The following is a 23,475-nucleotide window of genomic DNA, read 5'->3' on the forward strand; positions in this document are numbered from 1 at the left end:
ACAGACTAATTAGTTCATCTTCAACAGGTGTGGGACCTGCTTCCTTTTACAGCACGAAACGCTTTTTTTATGCAATTAAATGACATCCAAGCCCACGTATCACCGAGTAGGCTAATAAATGTTTCAAGGCCCGATATGTTTGCTTATATTATTAATAAACTATGAAGCTAAGGCTGCAAAATTTGACCTTTCTTCATCAGCTAAATGATGCTAATTGCTACAACGCGGCTAACCGAGGGCGAAATTAGCTATATTTTTGCTAAATTAACAGTTAAATACTGTAAACCTTAAAGCAGCATTTAACTACAGAACGAAATATATCACAGACGTGTGAAAAATAAGGTGTATTTACCTTTTAAAGAGCCAGAAATCGCCTTCTAGCATCACTGGCCATAGACAGCCATGTCTCTATGGAAACGGCTACTCCTCGTTTGGGAGGAGCGTTGTCTTGTGTTTAGGAACCGCCGAAAAACACAAATATTTGCCTATGAAATATGACTGGGATGATTCATTAATTACTGTAATGTAGTGGAGACTCAAATGTAAAAAACAAATTTGTCTTCATTTTAATTGCTGATAAAAAACGTGTACTTTTATTTTACTAAAGTAACTTGCTCACCATTTGAGTAAAATCTGGCGGATTTGCTGAGGGGTTTTGAAAGCAGCACGGTTGATGTATGTTGTCACGTGACCCAATGTTTTGTTTCTGTTCCGGATGGCTTACATGAGACTTTTCTGCTTGCCACAGCGTGTGTAAAAACACAACTTTGGTGAAAACGTGACTCGATACAAATTTACATTTTACTCTTCTTTCTCGTGTACCTGTTAGCTTTACATCCAACCGTCTCCTCGTTGAGTTTTAACTCACTACTAGGTGTAAATAACAATAATATAGCGTGTGTAGCATGGCGGTGGCTGTGGACAGCTTTCACCTTTTGTACAGAGAAATTTCTCGGTCTTGCAGCTCTCACTTCGAGGCTCTGGCCCTCATCGGAGCTCTGTACGCGGCCAGCAGAGCAGTTGTCCTGTTGAGGGACTGCTGCACGGTGGTTAGGGTCCATTTCCTGCCGCGGATGATGCCCAGCGGGAGGCTGACCCAGAGATACGGGGACTGGGCTGTTATTTATGGTGAGAGGAGACAACAGCAGGTTGGCATTGCAAATATAGCAAAAATATTTCAGCATGAAGAAACAATTAAGCTTTTATCTAAGTTGTGAAACCAAAAAAGCAATACTTTAACACTATTTAATGTACTTAAAATATATAAAATAGACACGCCAAATTTAGTGGTAGTGTTATAGCCTTTCAGCCAGCTGACTGGTAGTGCTTAGCAACATATATTAGCAGAAGGAGTAGCAATCCACTATTCTCATACAGGAAAGGCAAATTGGAGCGTTTTTTAAAAAAAATTATTTTTAAAACTTAGATTGTAATTATGAGTGTTAAAGAATTTGCAGTAAATATAGAAAAGTATCAAAACTGCAGTATGTAACTTTTATAAAGAATGTTTTTCCTTTTTTTTTTACACATTTGTTAAAAATGTCACCAAGTCATCACAGTTTATGAGACTGATAATCTGTGAAAAGATCCTTCCTCCCTGTCTGAAGAAATGCACCAATCCGACCAAAAACAACCAATCAGGGGCGGGAGGAGGTTCTTAGTGCTGTCAATCAACCTGTACCCACTGCTAAATGTGCTAAGGGAAATGAAATGTTTGAATTCATAATTCATCAGAAAATATCTTCTGTAGCAGAACTTATCAAAGAACTAAAAATATTCTCTCGCTGTGAAATCTGTTTTTTTCCAAATCCAAAGCAGGAATATAAACGTTTTCCATTAATAAGTAATATTATTCCGACTTTGATTTTATTTTATCACTAAAGTAAGTCTGCTGGGTTTGTTTAGGAAGGTAATGACGGTAAAACGAGGTTTTTATTTTGTCTCTGCTGACAGGTGCAGCTGAGCCTGTAGCCGGTGCTTATGCAGAGGAGCTGGCTCGAAGCGGCATTAGCATCATCTTCATCACTCAGGACGGCTCCTCTGTAAGAGACGCCGCTTCCTTCCTCTCCCAAACCTACAGGGTGGAGACCGCCGTCGTCACCGCCGACTTCTCTCTGGGCCAAGCGGCGGCCAAACCTGTCGCAGAGGCCTTGAGGGGTAAAGACGTCGGCTTCCTGGTGAACTGTATGGACGAAACGTCGGCTTCGCCCCGGAGCCTGATTGAAATTCCCGAGCGGGGCGTGTTGGATCGGGTGAACAGGAACGTCGGCGCCGCCACTCTGATGGCGCGACTGGTGCTGCCGGGGATGGTGGAGCGCAGCAGGGGGGCGGTGGTCAACATATCCTCAGGCGCCTGCTGCAGACCCCGACATGGAAGAGTGACGCTCTCCGCCTTCACTGTAAGATAAACACCTGAGAGACGCATTGATTTAGCAACAACAAACCAATCCAACCATTAACTTCATCTTCACTTTCTCATATTTGCACTATCGTCACTTTTCCCTCCATTCCAGGGATACCTGGATCATTTCTCAAGAGCTCTTCACTTTGAGTACAGCGACAAAGGGATCTTCATTCAAAGTCTGATTCCTTTCCAGGTAAACCACCGATATGGCAGTGGTTCCTTTTTAATTTAATTTAATTTGAACATTTTCTGTATTTAACTACCGGTATTCTCCTTTTATGATTTTGTTTGATGTACTGCTGACTTTACCTGATGCCTGTGAAGTCTCTGAGTGTTTAGCAAAGTGATATACAAATTAAATGTATTATTATTATTATTTATTGTAAACAAACCATATTTCACCTTTCTACAGATCACAGAAAGAGTTTCAGGGTTAAATCCTTTGTAATTTATCAAACTGCACATTTTAAGACATTTGCAATTTGGATATTGTTGTTTTCTTCTGTAAACAGAATGAATATATAGAATATGGTGCAAAAGTATTTAGAGAGGCAAATATTTAATTGTCTTGCTTCTAAACTCTAAAATGTTCAAGGCAAAACTCAAATTTTGAGATTAATCTCAGAAATGTTCTAGAAAAATTTGGACAAACTCAAAACTCAGAAAAATGTTCAAAAGTAAAAACAAATTACATTTTTGAAACTCAGAAATGTCCAAGTTTTTCTAGAAAATTCCTGAGATTAATCTCATCTGAATATAAAGGCATGCCACACTTTGCAGTTTTTTGTTTTTGTTTTGGTTGTAACATGACAAAATGTTACAACCAAAATATGTGGTTGTAACAAATGTTTTGGTTGTAAAAAATATGCTTTTTCTTTCTTTATGTCTCTGTATCAGTGATGACTGTCCACTTTTTCTACGTTGCACCACTTCTGTGTATTATTTCAATTTAAAAAAGCTTTTTTCCCAGAAATAAAACCTGTTTATAAATGTGTAAAGTTTCATTTTGCTGTTTGTATTTCAGATATCTTCATCATCCTCAGCAGAGGGATGGTTTGCTCCGAGCCCGGAGGTTTACGCTCGTCATGCCGTTTCCACGCTGGGCGTCTCCACCAGAACCACAGGCTACTGGCCTCATACACTCCAGGTTTGACTCTTTGTTATTCTGGTTTATATTTGAGTCTTGACTCAATAATAACTCATTCTAAAGCGTGAAGCGGGTCTTTTGTTTTTCTACAGTACGGACTCATGAAGTGCATTCCTGAGTGGATCTGGATCCTCGGCTCGCGGGTTTTATTCAGCACAAGCTAAGAGCTGAAAAGCCTCTTACTGGATCACGTTACACAAGAATTTAGTTTCAGTTTCTTCTGACATTATTTATTGAAATTGCCCTGAAATAAACAAATAAAACGTATTTATTTAAAGCAATAAGTAGGGATAATAGATGATCATTCTTCTATTTAAAATTATAAGTTAATGTAAAATTCTGTGTTCAGAAGAATCCAAAATAGTTAAAAGACGGAGCCAGCAGCACTACGGCAGCCCAGTGTGACCAAAACATGCCGGTACTGAGTTCATGAGGAGAACAGGTGTTTACTTTTTGAGTTGCTTTCTGCGTGATTTAAACAGATTTTGAAGTGTTGCAGAGCGACGCTCCGTGTGCTTCCTGCTTCCATAGACTCGGAGCAAAGCAGGATTTGGTTCATGAGGAAAAAGATGTAAAAATCCAGGATTGAGCCAGCAGAGATCAGAAAAACAGGCGTCCATTTTAAATAAATAAAAAATGCAGAGTGGATTAGAGTAAATATTACTGCAGGGAAGGATGGATGGATGAATCTGGATGGATATTTACAGTATTTACACAATAGAAGAGAGTTTAAAGTCTATTAAATATTTTTATATTTTCTTTCATCTATCCAGACATTAAATTCCTAATTTTTCTCGTCTGCTTCTGTCAAACTCAAACTCAAAGTTCTGTCAAACAGAAAGAGACAATATTAAAATTATAAAACGAAGCTACAAACACAAAGCAATAATAATAATTGGTATTATTAATTATTATATATCACTGGGTAAAGCAGCTTAATGTAGCTCCTGTATTAAAACATTTCTTCATAATTCCTGCAGAATGCCGTGTCTGTAATATAAAAGCTGTTATTGTGTCTGTAGCTTATCTGCCCAGTGAAAACAGAGGCTGGTGTGACGACAGAGGAAGTGCTGCTTTTGTTATCAGTTCTGCAGTGAGCTTCCAGTAACTCCTGAAGGAAAGTAAAAATGACTTTCTACATTTAATAAATGTAGGTTTTGATTTCCGGCTGTTGTGATTATAGCTCAGAATTTGACCAATAAAACTTTTTCCAGTCAAACATCAAAGTCTGAGTCATTGCTGTGTTCGTTTCATCTTCCTGCTGCCGACGCCTGTTTTATTTTTAGCATCTACTTTTACAGATTTAACCCGATCAATATATTGTTGGCCAGAATGACACATTTTCCCTGTGTTTACAACTGGAGGTTCGTGTCAATGATTCACACTGAGGAAGCAGAGTTCAGGTTCCTCTGACCCGGGTCCAGCCAGAGCAGTTCCTAAACCTTGTAAACAAACCTGAGCAGCACATAAACATGCTACTGCAGGATCGACCTCAGAGATCTGTGATGTCACAATCTGCGTCAGCATCCTTCAATATAATCTGTCGAACATTAAAGAATCAGTCTGGAGATCAACAGAACTGCTGTCTGCATTTCAAACTTCATAAAATATAATAAATGTTTCAGTGAACTTCCAGAAAAACAGTTGAAACCAGAAGTTTACATACTGTGAATAAATCTCTTAAAACAGACCAAACTTTTCTTATTTTACCAAAATTTCTTCTTTTTGATTATTTCCAGAAAAATTATCGTTGGGCTAGAGATTTGTTTTGTAACTTTCCTTTAATTCATACAATTAAAAAGCAATTATGCATGTAAACTTCTGAATACAAAAAGCTCTAAAATGTTCTTGCTAAGTTTCCTGGCATTTAGCAAATAGAAATAACTTTGGTCATTCTAATTAAGCTAAAACGAGAAATATTTGGTCTGATTTAACATCAGGCCAAATATTAATAACACAGTGATAACACAGTAAGAACATTTTTTCATTTTTCTTCACTGTAAACATCTGGTTTCATCCGTACAATAAGGTAAAACCCAATCATTTAATAGGATAATTTTAATAGAAGAACCACTTTAGATAAAAAGCTTCAGAATAAATGTTAGTATAAATAATCAGCTTTATTGGGAAAAATAAATAATTTTTATGTGTAAACCTTTTTGTTTCATTCTAATAGATTCATAGATTTGTTTTTGTTCTTACATTATAAATATTCTTCCTATTCAGTTTTATTTTACATATCTGTCAGTTTTATATGCATATCAAGGCTTTACACAAGCTAAACACAAAACATTGTGGTGGCAGCATCATGCTGTGGGGATGAAAAATGGCTGATTTAAACTACACAAAATTCTTTAAATTAAAAATTTAAAAAATTGTTTATTGTAATATGTTTTTACTTTCGCAACAATATTTTATGAGATCTGTGTGTCATTAAAGATCCAAAACATAAAAACCTTATTAAAAGAAAAACACAATTTCCACATTTATTGGGTCATCAATTGTTTTCTATTTTGTTGGCCAAATTTTTACCATCCTTGACTCGTGGTCATGGGCCAAACAAAATCATTTCAAGGGCCACAAATGGCCCCCGGGCCACACTTTGAACACCAATGGAATGGTTTAGATCAAAGTGACTAACAGCTCATCCAATCTGACCGAATATTTCAGCCTTCAGATAGAAGATTAGTCTATAAATTTTGAGACAGAATACAAATGCACTCCGCACTTCTTAGTTCATTTTTTAAATTGAAAAACATGTAATATATCACAGTTATGCTACAGTTTGTGACAAAAACAATAAAACAGGTGATATGAGTGGTTTTGCAAGGGAAAGTTGAATAAATGAGGAAAGCTTCATGTTTCTGTTGCTCACCTACAGCTGTGGCTCCATTGTTGTGGTTCGGACGCCGTCCTTCCAGATAAGCCAGCGAATTAACCGTGACACAGTTTCTTCTTCACTCCTTTACTGCAGCAGTCGCTCTTTCCTCCATCCACATTTCCTCCATTTTTATAGTTTCTCCACCAGGTGAGTTGGTTTTCTTTGTTTACAGAAAGTTTAATTAAGTTTTTAATCATCTCTTTCTGGATTTCCTATGATATTTTAAGGTTTTAAGTTCATTTTTCTGTGCATACTTCATTCTAAGCATCCAAAATAAAACAATGAAATTTGATTAAATGACAACAGACTTTATAAAAGTAAAAGTATTACATGAAACTATATGCATGGTATTTAAGTTTCTGTAGTTAAGATTTGCTTCAGGTTTGAGAGTTCAGCAGATTAGTGTGTTTATGTTTGAAGCCTGCAGCTGTGGATTTATCTGCAAGGCAGCAAGAAATGATAGAAGCTTGACCTTCTGAGAGATTCACTTTTTACCTACTTACAGGAACCACAGCAAGTCCAAAAAACAGATGTAACTTCACAAACATGTCCTGAAATTAAATCTTTTTCACAATTTTTGGGATTTATTTTGTAATATTGTAAAATAATGGTTGTATAAAATTAAATCCAGAGGTCTGCAACCTTTACACTCCACATTTGCCTTAAGTAAAATTGTTAAAAGAATTTTTAAAATCACACAAAACTTCAATTTTTTTTATATTTCTGGAAATGTGTTGCCTGTTTTTTATTTTGAAATAAAGTAAATCACACAACTTTGCAGAAAAGCATGAAAACGTTTCTGTGAAGCTAAATTGGTGCCATAAAATTTGTTTGTTTTTTTATTGAAACTGAAAAAGTTTTGAAAATGAAAAAAAAAAATCATTAGATCAGAAAAGTAGTTCAGAACATTTTTTATTTTAGTTTCAAATCTTTGTTTTCAATTTCACATTTTTTAATTTTTGAACAAACTTCACGACCCTAATTTAGCTCCATACATTTTTTTGTGTGGGAGGCTAAAATTTATGGAATATTAAAAGACATAAAAAAAAAAACATAGCTTCCAACTTAAAGACAAAAAAACAGATCTAAAATAAAACCACAGGCATTTTTAGTGTGGTTCTGCAATGGACTATTAATTTATAACATAAAAATAGCTTAAACCAGTTTTTTAAATTAAGTTTATATAAAATATATTTATATATTGACATTTTATTCCATCAGTTTAACCAGAGCCACTGCAGAACGTCCAAAGAGCCACTTGTGGCTGCGGAGCCGCAGGTTGAACACCCTTGGTACAGATGATGAATGAATGAATGTTTAGTGATGAAATGCTGATTCTGTGTGCTTCATGTATTTCTTGGGTCTTTGATCCAGAAGGAGGTGTAGCTGCCAGCTGAAATGGGAGAATGGGACCTACTGGGCCGGCTGCTGGAGAAAGTGCAGAGCCACTCCACCGTGATCGGGAAGGTCTGGCTCACCGTTCTGTTTATTTTCCGGATCATGGTCCTGCAAACCGCCGCTGAAAAGGTCTGGTCAGACACAGAACATGAAAATGGAAAAAAGTACATCGTTTCCAACTCAATAAATCAACATCAACATGAAAAGACAACTTGAAAGAGCCTATCAGTCCCAGAATATCTAAAAACACGATAACTTGGTTCTTCCTCTGATCCTGCCCAGGTTTGGGGCGACGAACAGTCCGACTTCATCTGTAACACTCAGCAGCCGGGATGCGAGAACGTCTGCTACGACGTCGCCTTCCCCATCTCTCACGTCCGCTTCTGGGTCCTTCAGATCATCGCCTTGGCAACCCCAAAGCTGCTGTACCTCGGCCATGTCCTCCACGTGATTCACATTGAAAAGAAGGTGAGCTTCTGCTACACCGGCTAGCGCTAATTATGAGGATCAATAGAGGGCAATGCTAACTAAAGCACCAATCATGAATGTCACTTCCGCTGATGGTGTTTAGTGGACGCTAAAGTTAAAATGTCTGACTTTGACTCATTCTTCTAACATTAGACGAAGGAAAGGATGGAGAACCAGGCAGAGCTGGACGACAAAGTGAGTCTCTTCCTCAGGAGGACCTTCAAGGTTCCCAAGTACACAAAAAGCAGTGGGAAGATCAGCATCCGCGGTCGCCTCCTCCGCAGTTATGTCCTGCATCTCATTGCCACAATTGTTCTGGAGGCCGTGTTCATTGTGGGTCAGTACCTACTGTATGGCTTCACCCTGAAGCCCCAGTACGTGTGCTCCCGCTCCCCATGCCCTCACAAGGTGGACTGCTTCCTGTCCCGACCCACGGAGAAGTCCGTCATCATCTGGTTCATGCTGGTGGCGGCCGTCGTCTCGCTCGCCCTCAGCGTCGCCGAGCTGCTCTACCTGTTCGTGAAGGCGGTGAAGGAATGCGCGGCCAGGCGGCAGGACTACACCGTCACCCCGGTGACGCCCCCGAGGTCGAAGAAGAAAGCTTTTCAGAAGCACGCCGAGGTGATCCAGAATTGTGTCAACCTGGATTTGGAGCTGCAGGGGAGGAAGTCAGGGATGAACGGGATGGTAGGCGCCGTAGACGTGGTGACGGAGAGCAGCATTGGGGAAATCCACATCTGAGTCACAAATCTGTGTTTTGTTCGCATTGGCAGAAAGGGAAGTCAGGGTGAAGTAAATAAAGTGGGGATAAGATCACCATCTTCTGTTCACAGAACAAAGTTCCACAGAATTAGTTAAATTAGTAAAAATGAAACTAAAAGCTTCATTATTTTAAAGGGGACCTATTATGCTTGCTTGAACAAGTTGGAATGGATGTCTGGGCTGTACCAAACATGTCTGTTTACATACACAAATTATTCTTAGATAGTAACATTTTAGCTTAGTCCCTTCTGCCTATTTTCAGCTCCTTTCAGAATGAGCTGTTTTAGGGCTCTGTCTCTTTAAATCCAGACAAGCTGCTCCTGGCCACGCCCCCATCTCAACGTTTACACTCGAAACGGGAAAACGGCTGCAAACAGAGGCGCAGCAATACAACCGTACATCTTCAAACCCGAGTCCAAACTTGTCTTTTACAAACATGCTGGAGTTCTACTTGGTCGCTAGGTAACAGGGCTGGGCTCAGCTGGGGTTGCTAGGTAACGACGAAGCGACTCGAGGTTGTGATTTAATAATTGGAAAGTTTTTGAAACGGCTCATTTTCCATACACCAAAAAAACGTATTGCCAGAAAATGTCTGTGTTATTTTCTTTTAAAGAACTTTGGCTGTTTTTAGAAGCAGTAGAGACAAAAACGGAAGTTAATTTTTCATAATAGGTCCCTTTTAATACAAAGATCGTTTTTGTGGATATTAGAAGTCTGCAATTTTACAATACATAGTTTAAAAAATATATTTTTAGGATTGCATCTATTGTTTCTTAACTAGATTGAAATAATTGTATATTTATATTTTACATTTGAGATAAAAACACCTTTTTCTGTCAAAATGTTTTACCCTAAACTCATCACATGGTCTAGTTTTAGCTTCACCTTTAGGTTCAAATTCATTAAAGAAAAGATATATTGTTGCATTTTAGGTAACAAAATGTTTATTTTATTATTTTAAAAGGGATCTGAACTGTATATATTTGCATCTTTAAATGTATTCCTAATATTGTATGAAAAAAGCTTAAGAGCTACATTACATTATAAATTTGTAAAATGTGCCAATTTCTCTTATCCGATTAATTGATTACCAACATAACTGTTACTTGCAGGCCTAGCTATACAGTATGAAAATATTGTTTGTTTTCTGAAAGGTGAACTTTTGTTGAATATTTTAGATGTTTGCCTTTCAATCGGTTTGTCTTTTTCTTAAAACTTTCGTCTGTGGTGAGTTAAAGTTGCTTCTGGGTTTCTCAGTTTCCGGTTGTGATGAAAACCTGTACATTTTTAATCTGGTTGTGTGTCGTTTCTGTTCTGTTTCCCCAGTAATGTTTATACCTCATCACCGCCCATTAGTCATCCCTCGCCCTGCAGTCATGCGGTTCCTCTCTTCATCCTGGGTCAGCAGTTTTTCTTTGCCAGTCAGTTTGGGCACACAGTTCTGGATTCTGCTGCATTTATAGTTGCTTAAATAAACACTTTTACTTCTCTAATCTTCTTGCCTCCAATCATGTAGTTTTTAGTAGCTTTATTACTATAAAAAGTAATTTTTTCCAGACAGGAGGTCATAGAAAGCACACCCTCGTATGTTTAAAATCTTCTTCCACAAAACAGATATTACACACTGTGACTATGTATTAATCACAGTGTTGCCACTCAGTAACTCATAGCAACGCCTCTAGTGACTCGTATTTGTTGTTTCCTGTTTAACTTTAACGTGAATTTTGGTTCAGTTTTCTGCACAGCGTTGCTTTCATGACCGAGTCTCGGCCGGGTTCTGGCCCGACCTTTGTCTCAGTGTAGAGACAAGTTTATGGACAACACAGGTCCACATTGTCCCAGACGTTTTGGAGTTGGTTCTGGAGTGTTTTTCATGGCTACTGATTTTTTTTTTTTCTTTTTTTTTTTTTTTTTTTTTTTTTAAGTTTTGAGATTGGCAGCTGAATGAAACACAATATTTCTGTGGAAGTAGTTTTAGACATAACTTTATATCTTGAACAGTAGCCTTTGATTCTCTGAGGTCATTGCTGATGCCGCTCCACCTCGGCGTTGTGCAGACGGGTCAAACTGATTATGGAGAGTTTTGAATTATGGGATCTGCTTATTTTTGTTTTTCCCGCACACATTTTTATTTTTATTTTTATTGTTTAAATCAGAGGTTTAAAACTTTATGTCAAATGGGCCAAAATTATCAGATCAAAACTAAATTTTTTGTAAAAAGTAGATGTTATTAATATTACATCCAACACTTATGCATCCAGTTTTCAAATTATTTTAAACAAATTTATTTTCAGTTATTAAAAAAAAAGATTTGAGTTACTTTCTTTTAAAACGTTTGCTATATGTAGCTGAGTTTAAACAATTAAATAAAAGAAGCAAATTTGGGTGCAGCAAAGTCAACTTTTAGTAAAAGTCTATGAATATTAAAGTTTGGTTGTAAAAGGACAAATACTTTGTGTTATATTTAACATTTTCAACTATCAGTAATAATTTTAATAATAAACTAATTTGTGTCATTATTGAACTGCAGTGTGGGGCCACAAAAAATCAGTCCAAGGTCCACAATTTGCCCCCGCGCCACACTTTGGACACCCACGGTTTAAACCATTTATTTTGGTTTAAACCTAAATAAATAAATGAATAAATAATGTGGAATCTTTTGTGTTTTGTTAAATTTAGAAGATTTGTAAGTCTTGTAAAGACCAGATTGACCACAATAATTTAAAATGCATAACTCTGTACAAATAAGGATGTTCTTACTTTTTTACTAACAGTTTATTTTTGTCACTTAATAGGGATACAGAAAAACTAATTGAGTCCTAAAATGGTTTTGATCTGAAACAGAGAGATTACAAAACAAAGATTATTCAAGCTAAAAATGACTTCTTTTTTTTTGTACTTCTGTAAATTTGTTTTAAAATCGATGACTGGACCGATGATTGAATGGTTGCAAATGTATAGATGTGCAAACTTTACAGATTATGAAAGCAAACCTCCAGAAGACGAGGAGGAAGAATCTGACTGTAAACACGAGTCACTGTAAGGAGTGAATAACTAAAATGATGAATTTCATTCAGTTTATCCATTTCCAATTTTAAAACAGAACATTTCGGAGCACAGTCTGATCTAAACATTTTAACTTTAAAAACACGGTGTGTCTTTTAAGTTTCTTGTGTTTTTTTTTTTATCACAAATGCTTCAGATCATCGATGTGGAAAAGTTATTTCATCCTAGTGATCAATAAACATAAAATCAAGGTGTTACATGTCTGTGGGAAAATGCTAACCCCTTCTTATTGCCTATAAGTCCAGACTTTTACTAGGCCACTCCAAACCATCATTTTAAGGCATTAAAAGGCAGACCTGTTGGTGCAATGGCGCTCCCGAGGGGTGGGCATGAGGGGGCCAGGGCCCCGTCTTCAAAAAACACTATCCACCCCATCAGCCCTCCAAAAGAATAGTAAATATAAATCCCAATAAATTCATATATATAATTCAAATTCAGGATATATATACATATATATATATACTGATTCCTGAACTCTTTCTGAGTTAAAACATTAGTATTGTTTCTAAATTAATATGAACTTGTTTTCTTTGCCTTATTTGAGGACTGCATCTTTTTAATTATTTTCTGTAAATAAGTACTACATTTTTGCTTGGAATTTCAGAGACATGTCAGCAGTTCATAGAATAATAATTTTTATTTTTAAAATTTTTTATCCTTGTCGAATTATTATACTGTCCATTAAATGGAGTAAATGATGCCTGCTCTAGAACCTGCCCTGGGTTATTTTGTGACCTCCTGGAGACGTCTTACATGGGATTTTGGAGTCATTTTCCATTTGTTTTTCATCTTTTCATAATATTTTTTTTAGATTTTGGCATTATGTGTTGTTTTTTGAGATCTTTTAGCCGACTTCATGTTTTCAGACAGATGATTCTTAAGTGATTCAACAACTTACATTGCAACCAGGCTTTGGGTATAACATGTGAAATTGACCCAAAAATGGGATTAATCACAGTTATTCATAATTCAACACAACTGAACTTTCACACAGGGTCGGGTTGAGCTTTCTGCCCTCCAGTAAATTTATTAAAAACAGCTTTTGCTGTTAATGAAGTGAAGCAAATCCAGAGGAAATAAGAGTAGTTAATTAAATGAAGCATTTCCTTCCATCATAATAGTTTAAAAGATTGTCACACCAAACCTCCAGTCTTTCCAGCAAACTTAAATTTGGGCTTCAAAGTTGTCAATCATTAGTCGCTCCTACACCCGGTTTAGTCTCACTTCATTTTTTTCTATCTTTTCCCGCTGACGGTTACAACGTGACATAAAGGCCAGATGCATGTTGCGTAAGTTGATCCCTCATGAGAGCTGCTGCCCTCACCCAGCACAAAACTCCAAGGTCCAACCATAGTTAGTGATCCTCTCCAGTGGAGACAGTCCTTTCTGACCAGGTCAGCAGGTAAGATGGGTCTGTTTTCACCTTTCTGCTGCAGATGTCTGATCGCTTTAGGAAGCAGCTGTGCTTATTTCTGTTGAGAGCTCTCAAGTTTAAGGTGTTTTAATTTTTTAAGCATTTCTGATCAAAGCGATTAGTGAAACGTTTTTTTGCAAAGCTTATTTAAGCGTATCTCAGATTGCCTCTACTTGTTTGATTAGTTTAGATTTAAGGTGGGGTTTTTTTGTATAATTTAGATTTTTTTTCACTTTGACTCAGTTTTAGTTTCCTTAAGGAGTGACAGTTTGGGTGAAATATTGATCAAAAAGCACAAGGTTCGGCTGGCGCATGTGTTTTTCTTCTTACGCTTAAATCCAAATCTATTCACGTCAGTTTATTCTTAGAGTCCAATTTACAAAAAAATATTTAAATTCGGTCCTAGATAGATTCAAACATAGATTAAAACAACAGTCTTTCTTTTAAAAAGATAGCAAAATATAACATTCTATCAAGTGGACTGATTCGGTAGAGTGCTGTATCATTTCACAGATAATATACTGCTCAAAAAAATAAAGGGAACACTTCAACAACACAATGTAACTCCAAGTAAATCAAACTTCTGTGAAATCAAACTGTCCACTTAGGAAGCAACACTGATTGACCCGACGAGGCTCCCCGTTGTCAATCAGTGTTGCTTCCTAAGTGGACAGTTTGATTTCACAGAAGTTTGATTTACTTGGAGTTATATTGTGTTGTTTAAGTGTTCCCTTTATTTTTTTGAGCAGTGTATATTTCCTTTTTTTCGTTGTTTCTTTGGGTTTTTCTAAAATACATTGCCTGTTTTGTGTTGAACATATTCTATATGTCTGGTTGATTGATGCCTAGTTGCTTGTTGCCACCTTCCCAAGAGTCTTTTTTTTTTCCAGCAGTAATTTTTTTATTTTTCCTGAATCATGACTTGGGCCATTATTTTAGGAAGGTGACGATACGGTGTAGCGAATGACTTTTCCTTCCAGCTACTCCTTTTCATTCAAAACTTTTGTTTATATCAACATGTGGCATGTTAATTTTAAATAGTAAATTAATTAAATAAATACTGATTCACCTATTAAACAGTAAGTAGTCTTCTTTCCGTACGAGTGCATTGATTAGATAAAATGTTGGGGTTAATAATTCAGCAGCAAGGTGCGGTTCAGGGTCGCTGAGACCAAAACAAGGAGTTTGTTCAGTTGATTAAGTGCTGACACGTTTCTTCCTTTGCTTTGCCACAGATTAGAGCCTGAAAAGCCTCAGTAAAGATGGGAGACTGGGGGATTTTGTCCACCTTGCTGGAGCAAGTCCAGTCCCAGTCCACCGTGATTGGGAAGATCTGGATGAGCGTCCTCTTCCTGTTCCGGATCATGGTGCTGGGAGCGGGCGCCGAGAGCGTCTGGGGCGACGAGCAGTCGGACTTCATCTGCAACACCCAGCAGCCCGGTTGTGAGAACGTCTGCTACGACCATACCTTCCCCATCTCGCACATCCGCTTCTGGGTCCTGCAGATCCTCTTCGTGTCCACGCCAACGCTCATCTACCTGGGCCACGCCATGCAAGTCGTCCAGCACGAGAAGAAGCTGAGGGAGGCGCTGGCGAGTCCGGACGGGCCGCGGAAACTCAAGCAGCCCAAATACAGCGACGAGAAGGGACACGTAAAGATCAAGGGGAACCTGCTGGGCAGCTACCTGACCCAGCTCATCTTCAAGATCATCATCGAGGCCGGCTTCATTGTGGGGCAGTACTACCTGTACGGCTTCGTCATGGTCCCCATGTTCGCCTGCCAGAGGAAGCCGTGTCCCTTCACCGTGGAGTGCTACATGTCCCGGCCCACCGAGAAGACCATCTTCATCATCTTCATGCTGGTGGTGGCCTGCGTCTCCCTCCTCCTAAACGTCATCGAGTTGTTCTACCTGATGGCCACAAGGTGCAAGTCCAAGCGCCGCACCCAAAGGGCGACATCGGCAGAGAACCCCGCCAGCCTCTCGAGCCCCAGGTGGCCGACGACGGAGGACACGATGCGGCAGAACAAGATGAACATGGAGCTGGAGAACCACAGCGTGGGAGGCAGCCTGGACGGAGCCAAAGAAGAGAAACGGCTCCTGAGCGGACATTAGCTTCCCAAGATTAGCTTGTTTTCAATACCTTCAAGAGACTCAAACCAGTATGTTCGTTCAAAGAAAGTCATTGTGCGATCGTGTATATTGTAAACTAACAAAAATCACCATAAATATCCAACGGGAAGAGTCACAGTAGCTGTGTTTCCGTTACAAATGAGCGCAAAACTTTGTCGATATTCTGCTGTTAAAAAACAACAACACAATTTTGCAATTAAAATCACATGAATTAGTCATTAACAAACATGCCGCTCCATTGTCCACCTACCATTTCCTGTTGTCTTCTTCATGGTTTCCGGCAGTAGTAACATCTAGTTGTTGATCTTCTGTGATGTGAAAAAAGTGTTTCCAATACAGTTTTGCTAAACACGATATTTTTGAAATTGACAAATTTACTTTTGTAATTCCAATTTTCTCAATCATATGGTGAATGGTAACGCAGCTATTGATGGATTTTTCTTCTTGTTTTAACTTGAAATCTACTAATAAACGTGTGCAATACTGATTTTATTTATACTTGTGACTGGAAGAGTGAGAAGCTTGTTTAAGTTTGTGTTCTCTGTGTGTTTGTGACACAGATCTGTTCCATTAAAAATACGCTTCCTGTACTGTGATTACAATGATTGTAGCAGAGATATTTTTTGTATGGCTTTATCTCTTTCTAATAAATGATTGAAAGTGAACAAAGTTGTTTTTTTAACTATTGAAAAAAAGTAAGAAATAAAATTCTGAAGAATCTGAATAATTAGAGGATCTATAAAATACTTCACTTGTGAATTAGTGTGATTTATTAATTCATACTACACCAACATATTAGCTTTTTCTCGCTCTCTGACTATAAATAATACTAAATGTTTCCTGATTTAGCTCATTTATCAGGTTTTTAGCAGTTGTTATGACTTGGGTCAAACGTTTTTGACCTCAAAAACATCAACTTTGTTGTCTTTAAATGCCTTTTTAAATAATTTTGCTAAGAGGATGATCGATTGACTTCCTGTCTTGAGATTCAGTTATCCCACATAACATTTTTTCATTGTGACGTCATCCATTGCATGATGTGGACCAATCCTTCCTACAACAAAACACCCACACACCATGATGCTTTCACCCCCATACTTTCTAATTGTGGCTTTTCCATAAAATGTAATAGTCAGTATGATGAAATTGAGTGATATAATCTTAAAAATTAAGGTCTTCAAGCTGTATTCTGGCTTTTTATGTTGCTTTTTGAGTAACGGCCTCTTCCTTCCTGAACGGCCTTTCAGCACAAAACTTATTTCTCTATGAAAATTAAAACTCTTATCACAGTATTTTCAGATCTGAGATTTGCTCCTCGAGTGTCTCCAATTGAGTAAAATCTTGTGAATCCTGGCTGTTACAGAAAAACAATGTCTTTAGTCAGAGGCTTCTTCATATTTGATGTAATACTGACTGCTGCTGGAGATCTTTCCTGCCTACAGCCATTAATGTCTACAACATCTCTTTGAAAAAATGTAATTAATATGAGTTAAAGCAATATTAGATTTCCTTTTTGGATCAATAAAGTAATTCTGCATTGAACTGAATTGAACTGAATTAATCTGAGCATTTACAAACTTAGTGTTTGTCCACTACTGAACATTTTATATACATATATAAATATAATTACAGTTTTTACCACATCAAGTAGCAGCAGTAGTAAAAATAGGTCCATAAAGACATAGAACAACCCACGACAGTTTGATTCATTTGGAATAAAATTATAGCAGTGACTGACATTTGCAAGTCAAAAGTTATGGTTGCTATAATTTTTACACTATAATTCAGCAGTTGAGGAACGTATAAAAGTGTAAAAGTCACTCTGACTGCGAATGAGACGGGGTTGATTATATTAGCGAGACAAAGCTCCTCTATAACCGCTGAATATTGTCTTAAAACCTCCATCTGTACTTAGTTTTTCATGTTTAATATGCTATAATGGACGATTTCTGTCAGAACAATGTGGTTTTTGCTTTTTACACCCCAACTCTGTTATTAATTTACAAAAAAACTCCTCACTTTTTAGATCCATATCTCGCGTATTTGTCCTAAAACAGAACTATTCACACAGCTGATGCAGAAACATGGGTTTTTTAAACTGCTGCCAATCATTAACTTCCACAATCTTGTCAGAGCTCAGCCCAAATGTCTCATTTCCAGATGTCACGACAACGTGACGGCTCAAGCGGTTGTGCAACAGCATCTAATCTAAAGTTCAAGGTATCGTCCACGAGTTTGACTCGGAGCGGTGGACGCTGTCATTCAGCTTCAGCGCCGGTGGCCAGTCAGTTTGTCTCACAGAAGACCGTTTTAAATCAAAGGTAAGCAGGTTTTTATATTGTCTTTATCATTTCCATACAAGGAAATAGGATCAAATTTAAAACATGTTTATTTTTGGAAGGATATAGAAAAATGTATCTAAGCCAAGCCTCATATTAATATTTATTTATAAATATAAGATGTTTTAAGCGTGTCTGTGTGCATGTTTGTTAGAACATGCAGTTTTAACTGTGTGCATGTTCTAACAAACATGCACACAGACAAGCTTAGTTAAGTTTTAACTAAGCAAACATAAAACCTGTGATTTTTACAGTTTTTCTTTGATCAGATTCAGCTGTTCTGATTAGTGAGGATAACACAGCAAACATTAAATAACTTTCTTATGATTTAAGATGAACGTAGCAGCAAATTAAAACATTAAACTGCTTTTTGATGCCAGATGTGGTCAAATATTTATTCACAATCAGATAGGTGAGATCAATTGAGGCCTGATACTGTAGCTCTTCTGTTTTTTATTTTTTGTTTTTTTTTACTTATATTATTTTAACAACATATATGCATTTCTTTTCTTTTCTTGTAATATTTCTCTTTTTCTTTTCATCAACTTATTTTATTATCGTCCTTGTACAGCACTTTGGTGCAGTTTTACACCCGTTTTAAAGTGCTATATAAATAAATTTGACATTGACATATTAGAGATAAAGCTGGTATATTTTTGTATAATTTTTATCAAATGAATACTTCATAGATAAAACATAATGCTATTCTTCATTAAAGCTTAAAAAACTGCTTTTCCTCCGTTTGTTTAATTTTTGACTGAAATAACAAATAAATGAGAGGTGATTATTTCAGATTTTACCATCTGCTGTGGTTTGTGTGCAGGAGCCATGGGAGAGTGGGGATTCCTGTCCACTCTGCTTAACAAGGTGCAGACCCACTCCACTGTGGTGGGAAAGGTCTGGCTCAGCGTGCTTTTCATCTTCAGGATCATGGTTCTTGGAGCGGGAGCCGAGAAGGTCAGATTATAATATTTAAGCTTATAATTTTTTTAATATTATTTAATTTTTTCCTCCATTTTTTGTGTGTAGACTGTAATATATGTATGACAGTAACTTGTGCATCGTTTAAGTACGTAAATAGCTCTCTCTGGTGGCTAACTGTATGTATTCTAACTTACAGCTAACGTCACATTTACAGCAGATGTGTGAACAATAGTGTAAAAGCTGTGAATTAATCATTAAATAGATGCTTATTGTAACTATAACAATCTTTCCTTATGCGCTTAAAATTAACCAGTTTTACTCATTAATGATTTATTTTATTCTAGAAGCAATTATTCAAACACCTTTCGAATTTGAAGTGAACAACATAATTAGTGAAGTGGAAATAAAATCCTACATTTTTTTTTCCCAAATACAGATTTAAAAATGTCTGAAGTTTGTCTCAGTTTCATCTGGTACCCATTAATAAAATCACTGCATGTGTTTGCTGAAACATAGTAGTGGCTGAATTCGCCAGACACAGACACACGCCTGCAGTTTTTGTTAAAGTTTCATCAGTTTTTTATTGACAGAAACTGATTTGGAAACATTTTCTTTTCTCTGATTTTGTTATTTTTTGTTACTTACGTAAATTATTGTCATTCTGGGTCTTAAAAAAACAAAATTTCCACTTAAATGTATATTTTGGTCCATCAGATGATGTAATTTCTAAATATTAAATGATTGATCATTTGATCTGCTCTTACTGGAGTAATTTCTTGGATGGGTACTTTTTACTTGAGTAACTGATGTATTGCGACTCTTACTTGAGTATAGTTTTTGGTCCTCTGCCGCCTCTGATAACAATAATAATTAAGTCTAGTTTTATCGTTGCAGGTTTGGGGGGATGAACAGTCCAAAATGGTTTGCAACACCAAGCAACCTGGTTGTAAGAACGTCTGCTACGACCAAGCCTTCCCCATCTCGCACATTCGGTTCTGGGTTCTCCAGATCATCTTCGTCTCCACGCCAACCCTGGTCTACCTCGGCCACGTCATCCATGTCATCCACAAAGAGAAAAAGCTGAGAGAATACATTGAAGCCCACCCCAGCCGGGGGATTGTGAAGGTACCAAAGTACTCTGACGAGAAGGGGAAAGTCCAGCTCAAGGGCAACCTGCTGGGAAACTACATGACCTCCATCTTCTTCAGAATCCTGCTGGAGATAGGCTTCATAGTGGGGCAGTACTACCTGTACGGGTTTGTCATGGAGCCGCAGATCGTCTGCAACCGGGCGCCGTGTCCCTTCACCGTCGAGTGCTTCATGTCCCGGCCCACGGAGAAAACCATCTTCATCATCTTCATGCTGGTCATGTCCTGCGTCTCGGTGGTGCTCAACGTGGTGGAGATCTTCTACCTGGCGTGCACCAGGTCGTCCAGGCGGAAGTCCAAATCGGTGCCGACGACGGCCATCGCCGTCCACCCGCGTTTCACCACCGACAGCATGATGAAGAACGAGAAGCTGGGTCGCCATGACTCCAGCACGGCTTGAGGGACGACGTTCGGTGTATCCACCGAGTCTGTTGGCGGCAGGGCGGGGAAGCGGTGACTACACTGCAAAAACACAAAATATTACCAAGCATTTCTGGTTTGTTTAGTGCAATTATATTAGTACACTTGAAATAAGAAAAACTAAGAAGTAGGTTTTCAGCAAGATATAAGAGCTTGTTATATGTTGCTCTATGACTTTTGATTTTCGTGTTTTTATAATGCAAAGCACTTTGAAGTGCTTTGTTTCTGAAATGTGCAATACAAATAAACTTGATTGGCTGATTATTTCAAGTAAAAAATTCCTTCAGCTGCAGTATGTAACCTTTATGAAAAATATTATTTTTACATATTTGTTGAAACTGTCAACTCAAGCTCCTCTTTCTTCTTCCAGTTCTAACTAGAAACAACCAATCAGAGCCAGGAGGCGGGTCTTAGTGCTGTCAATCACCTTCCTTGCTCTGTGCTACGCTGCAGCTAGCAGAGCTTGTTGTGAATGCTAAGGCTAGTTAGCATGGCCACCAATGATGGCAGACAAACTGTTTCTTCTTTAACGAAAAGCTGTTTTTCTGCCATTATCACATGAGCACCAAGTACACAAGGATGATGGACAGCACTAAGACGTCCCTCCTCTCTCTGATTGGTTGCTTTTGGTCGGGGGCGATGCATTTCTTCAGACTGTAATAGAACCACAGGCGATCACTCTTTGCACAACATGGTGACAGTTTTAACAAGTATGTAGAAAACATTTTCATAAAAGTTACATACTGCAGGTTTGGTACTGATGAAGACGTTCTGGTTCCTCCGGCAGAGTTTTTAACTTATAGTAACATTTTTCCAATGCTACAAGTGAAATTATCTGTAATTGGAACTAGTACTGTTTCATCAATTTTAATTAAATATTAACTTAAAACAACATATTATATCTTGCTGAAAAGTTACTTGCAAGTCACTTTAAATGTTTTAAGTGTACTAAGATATTTCCACTAGAGACTAGATAAAAATACTTGGTCAGATTTTGTGCTTTTGAAGTGTACAAAGGTTGAATCTGTGAGGAAAAAATTGCCCATTTGTACGACTACAGTTACAGAATACAGTGCTGTTATTTATAAGGTATTAAATTACTAAACATATACAAATTTGGAGTTCTAGTTTGTTCCTGTTTAATAAGTAACAAACTGAAATATCGAGTAGCTTTGATGTCAATGAGATTGTGAAGAAAAATGGTTTTATGTGATGTTTGCTTTGTGTTTTGTAAATATGTGTATCTGGATCACAGCTCTTCTGCAGGAAGCTGCACCTGTTTGGTTTTTAAATATATTTGTTTGCTCTACAAGACCTGATTATACATTTTTAGTAAATCGTTTTGGTTGGCTTTCTTTTTATCAACAGGGTTTTTTTTCCCCTTTTAACATAATTAAATTCATGCAATACAAAATGTATAATTTTATGTCCCATTTTGTAAAATAAAATAATATTTTCTGAAAGGTTAATTGACCTCATTAATTTGATATGTGAAGATGATGCCATTTACTGGGATGCTTCTGCAAAATGAAGCTTTATTCTGAATTTACAGCACATACAGCGGATATAAAAACACAACACACCATGCCAGAGTCGCAGCGAGTAATAAATTAAACTGAGATCAATTATTTTCAAACTTTGTCACCTTGGACTATCTAGAACATTTTAATTGTTCATTTGGGTGTATGTTTGGCCTCATTGTGATGCTGAAAAATAAAAATCTCTCTTATTTTCAGCTTTCTAGCATAAACCTGGACGTTTTGGGTCAGAGTTATCATTTACAACTATTAATGATCGTCCACTGGCCTTTTAGTTTTTAAGACTTTTTCTCCACAATTCTTTTGGTCAAACTCAAGAGGTTTAGTAAATAAAATATAAAGAAAAAACTAAAAAAAAACACAGGACAGTGGTGGTCCCCGCTAGCTAAAAAGTTACCTAATCTTAATGCATTAATCATAAAAAATTATTCCACTGATATTGAAGCACTGAAAGAAGACGGTATTTAGTGGAAGCTAATGCTAAAGCGCTAATCTCAACCATACTGATACAAAATGGCAAAAAGTCTTACAAGGTATGGCTCTTTGTAACAGACCTTTCACTCAAGGCTCCGTTTTTGTTGAGTTTTGCTAACTCTGTTGCTAATTTTGGCTAATTGCTTTCACTCAGATAGTTCTCCAGACTTCAGTAGATTTTAAACTACTTACTGTAGTTAATGCCTTCTGGGTGCAGAATAAGTCATTTACTGCCTCTCATCACAGAGGAGACTGCTGCGTAAACAATCTTCACTCCCTTCAAAATAAGAGCATAACTATAAATGTCTCATACTATCCATCCATTTTCTTGCACCCTATTTCCCTCAGTGGGGTCGGGAGGGGTGCTGGTGCCCATCTCCAGCCAACGTTTCGGGCGAGAGGCGGGGTCACCCTGGACAGGTCGCCAGTCTGACGCAGGGCAACACAGAGACACACAGGACACACAACCATGCACACACACACTCACACCTAGGGGCAATTTGGAGAGGCCAATTAACCAGTCATGTTTTTGGACTGTGGGAGGAAACCAGAGTACCCGGAGAAAACCCACCATGCACAGGGAGAACATGCAAACTCCATGCAGAAAGACCCCAGGCCGGGAATCGAACCCAGAACCTTCTTGCTGCAAGGCAACAGCTCTACCAACTACGCCACTGTGCAGCCTGTCTCATACTAGATAACCAAAAGTTCAACAGTTGAACTTTATTCAACTGACAGTTTACAAAACAGACAAGTAAATTAGCGCTTTAGAATTTACCAGGAAAACTTAATTTAGCCTTAATTAAAATGAACAGATATTTAATATTAGCATATTGACAGATTAGCAGAAGTGTGGCCACCGCTGGTACAGAACATGAAGTGATTACAAAAGCAAATGGGGCCCAAATAAAACCTTAACAAAGTGTTACATGTGAGTTTTTTCTGCCCAAACTCTGCAGC

The 23,475-nt window shown here is 37.7% G+C and overlaps 5 protein-coding genes and 1 long non-coding RNA gene across 11 annotated transcripts in view; 4 read left to right on the forward strand and 2 right to left on the reverse strand.

The window, feature by feature from the left end:
- The window catches only part of tbc1d32 (TBC1 domain family, member 32), an 81,118-nt gene extending 80,647 nt beyond the window's left edge, over positions 1 to 471 (reverse strand). For all 4 annotated transcript variants that reach the window (XM_081602332.1, XM_081602331.1, XM_081602330.1 and 1 more), the window contains exon 1: positions 353 to 471. The gene's annotated coding sequence lies outside the window, so the exon portion shown is untranslated. The remainder of the gene's footprint in view (positions 1 to 352) is intronic.
- Positions 472 to 660: 189 nt separating this feature from the next.
- hsdl1 (hydroxysteroid dehydrogenase like 1) lies at positions 661 to 4,777 on the forward strand. The gene is made up of 5 exons (XM_008397247.3): positions 661 to 1,128; positions 1,954 to 2,399; positions 2,514 to 2,597; positions 3,429 to 3,551; positions 3,644 to 4,777. The coding sequence occupies exons 1-5, from the start codon at positions 906 to 908 to the stop codon at positions 3,713 to 3,715; spliced, it is 948 nt and encodes a 315-aa protein (XP_008395469.1). The 5' UTR covers positions 661 to 905; the 3' UTR covers positions 3,716 to 4,777.
- Positions 4,778 to 4,861: 84 nt separating this feature from the next.
- On the forward strand, positions 4,862 to 10,555 carry gja11 (gap junction protein, alpha 11). Of its 2 annotated transcripts, none has more exons than XM_008397248.3 (4): positions 4,862 to 6,579; positions 7,807 to 7,959; positions 8,113 to 8,298; positions 8,452 to 10,555. In XM_008397248.3, the coding sequence occupies exons 2-4, from the start codon at positions 7,831 to 7,833 to the stop codon at positions 9,037 to 9,039; spliced, it is 903 nt and encodes a 300-aa protein (XP_008395470.1). In that variant the 5' UTR covers positions 4,862 to 6,579; positions 7,807 to 7,830; the 3' UTR covers positions 9,040 to 10,555. The 2 variants fall into 2 exon arrangements, with proteins under 2 accessions (XP_008395470.1, XP_008395471.1); XM_008397249.3 differs by having other exon boundaries at positions 7,810 to 7,959.
- A 2,278-nt stretch (positions 10,556 to 12,833) lies between these two features.
- Positions 12,834 to 16,341, forward strand: gja13.1 (gap junction protein alpha 13.1). Of its 2 annotated transcripts, none has more exons than XM_008397255.3 (2): positions 12,834 to 13,528; positions 14,776 to 16,341. In XM_008397255.3, the coding sequence occupies exon 2, from the start codon at positions 14,803 to 14,805 to the stop codon at positions 15,652 to 15,654; it is 852 nt and encodes a 283-aa protein (XP_008395477.1). In that variant the 5' UTR covers positions 12,834 to 13,528; positions 14,776 to 14,802; the 3' UTR covers positions 15,655 to 16,341. The 2 variants fall into 2 exon arrangements, with proteins under 2 accessions (XP_008395477.1, XP_017157777.1); XM_017302288.2 differs by lacking the exon at positions 12,834 to 13,528 and adding an exon at positions 13,566 to 13,622.
- On the reverse strand, positions 15,722 to 20,270 carry LOC103457251 (uncharacterized). Its single transcript, XR_532410.1, has 2 exons — positions 20,184 to 20,270; positions 15,722 to 15,980 (listed from the first exon to the last, which is right to left on the reverse strand). It is a non-coding gene; the product is annotated as an uncharacterized LOC103457251 (long non-coding RNA).
- Positions 17,860 to 21,972, forward strand: LOC103457250 (gap junction Cx32.2 protein-like). The gene is made up of 3 exons (XM_008397253.3): positions 17,860 to 17,993; positions 18,835 to 18,968; positions 19,830 to 21,972. The coding sequence occupies exons 2-3, from the start codon at positions 18,840 to 18,842 to the stop codon at positions 20,481 to 20,483; spliced, it is 783 nt and encodes a 260-aa protein (XP_008395475.1). The 5' UTR covers positions 17,860 to 17,993; positions 18,835 to 18,839; the 3' UTR covers positions 20,484 to 21,972.
- Positions 21,973 to 23,475: the final 1,503 nt, after the last annotated feature.

This window comes from Poecilia reticulata, chromosome 21, assembly GCF_904066995.2.
Source record: "Poecilia reticulata chromosome 21, P_reticulata-male-v2, whole genome shotgun sequence".
Taxonomy (NCBI): Eukaryota; Metazoa; Chordata; class Actinopteri; order Cyprinodontiformes; family Poeciliidae; genus Poecilia; species Poecilia reticulata.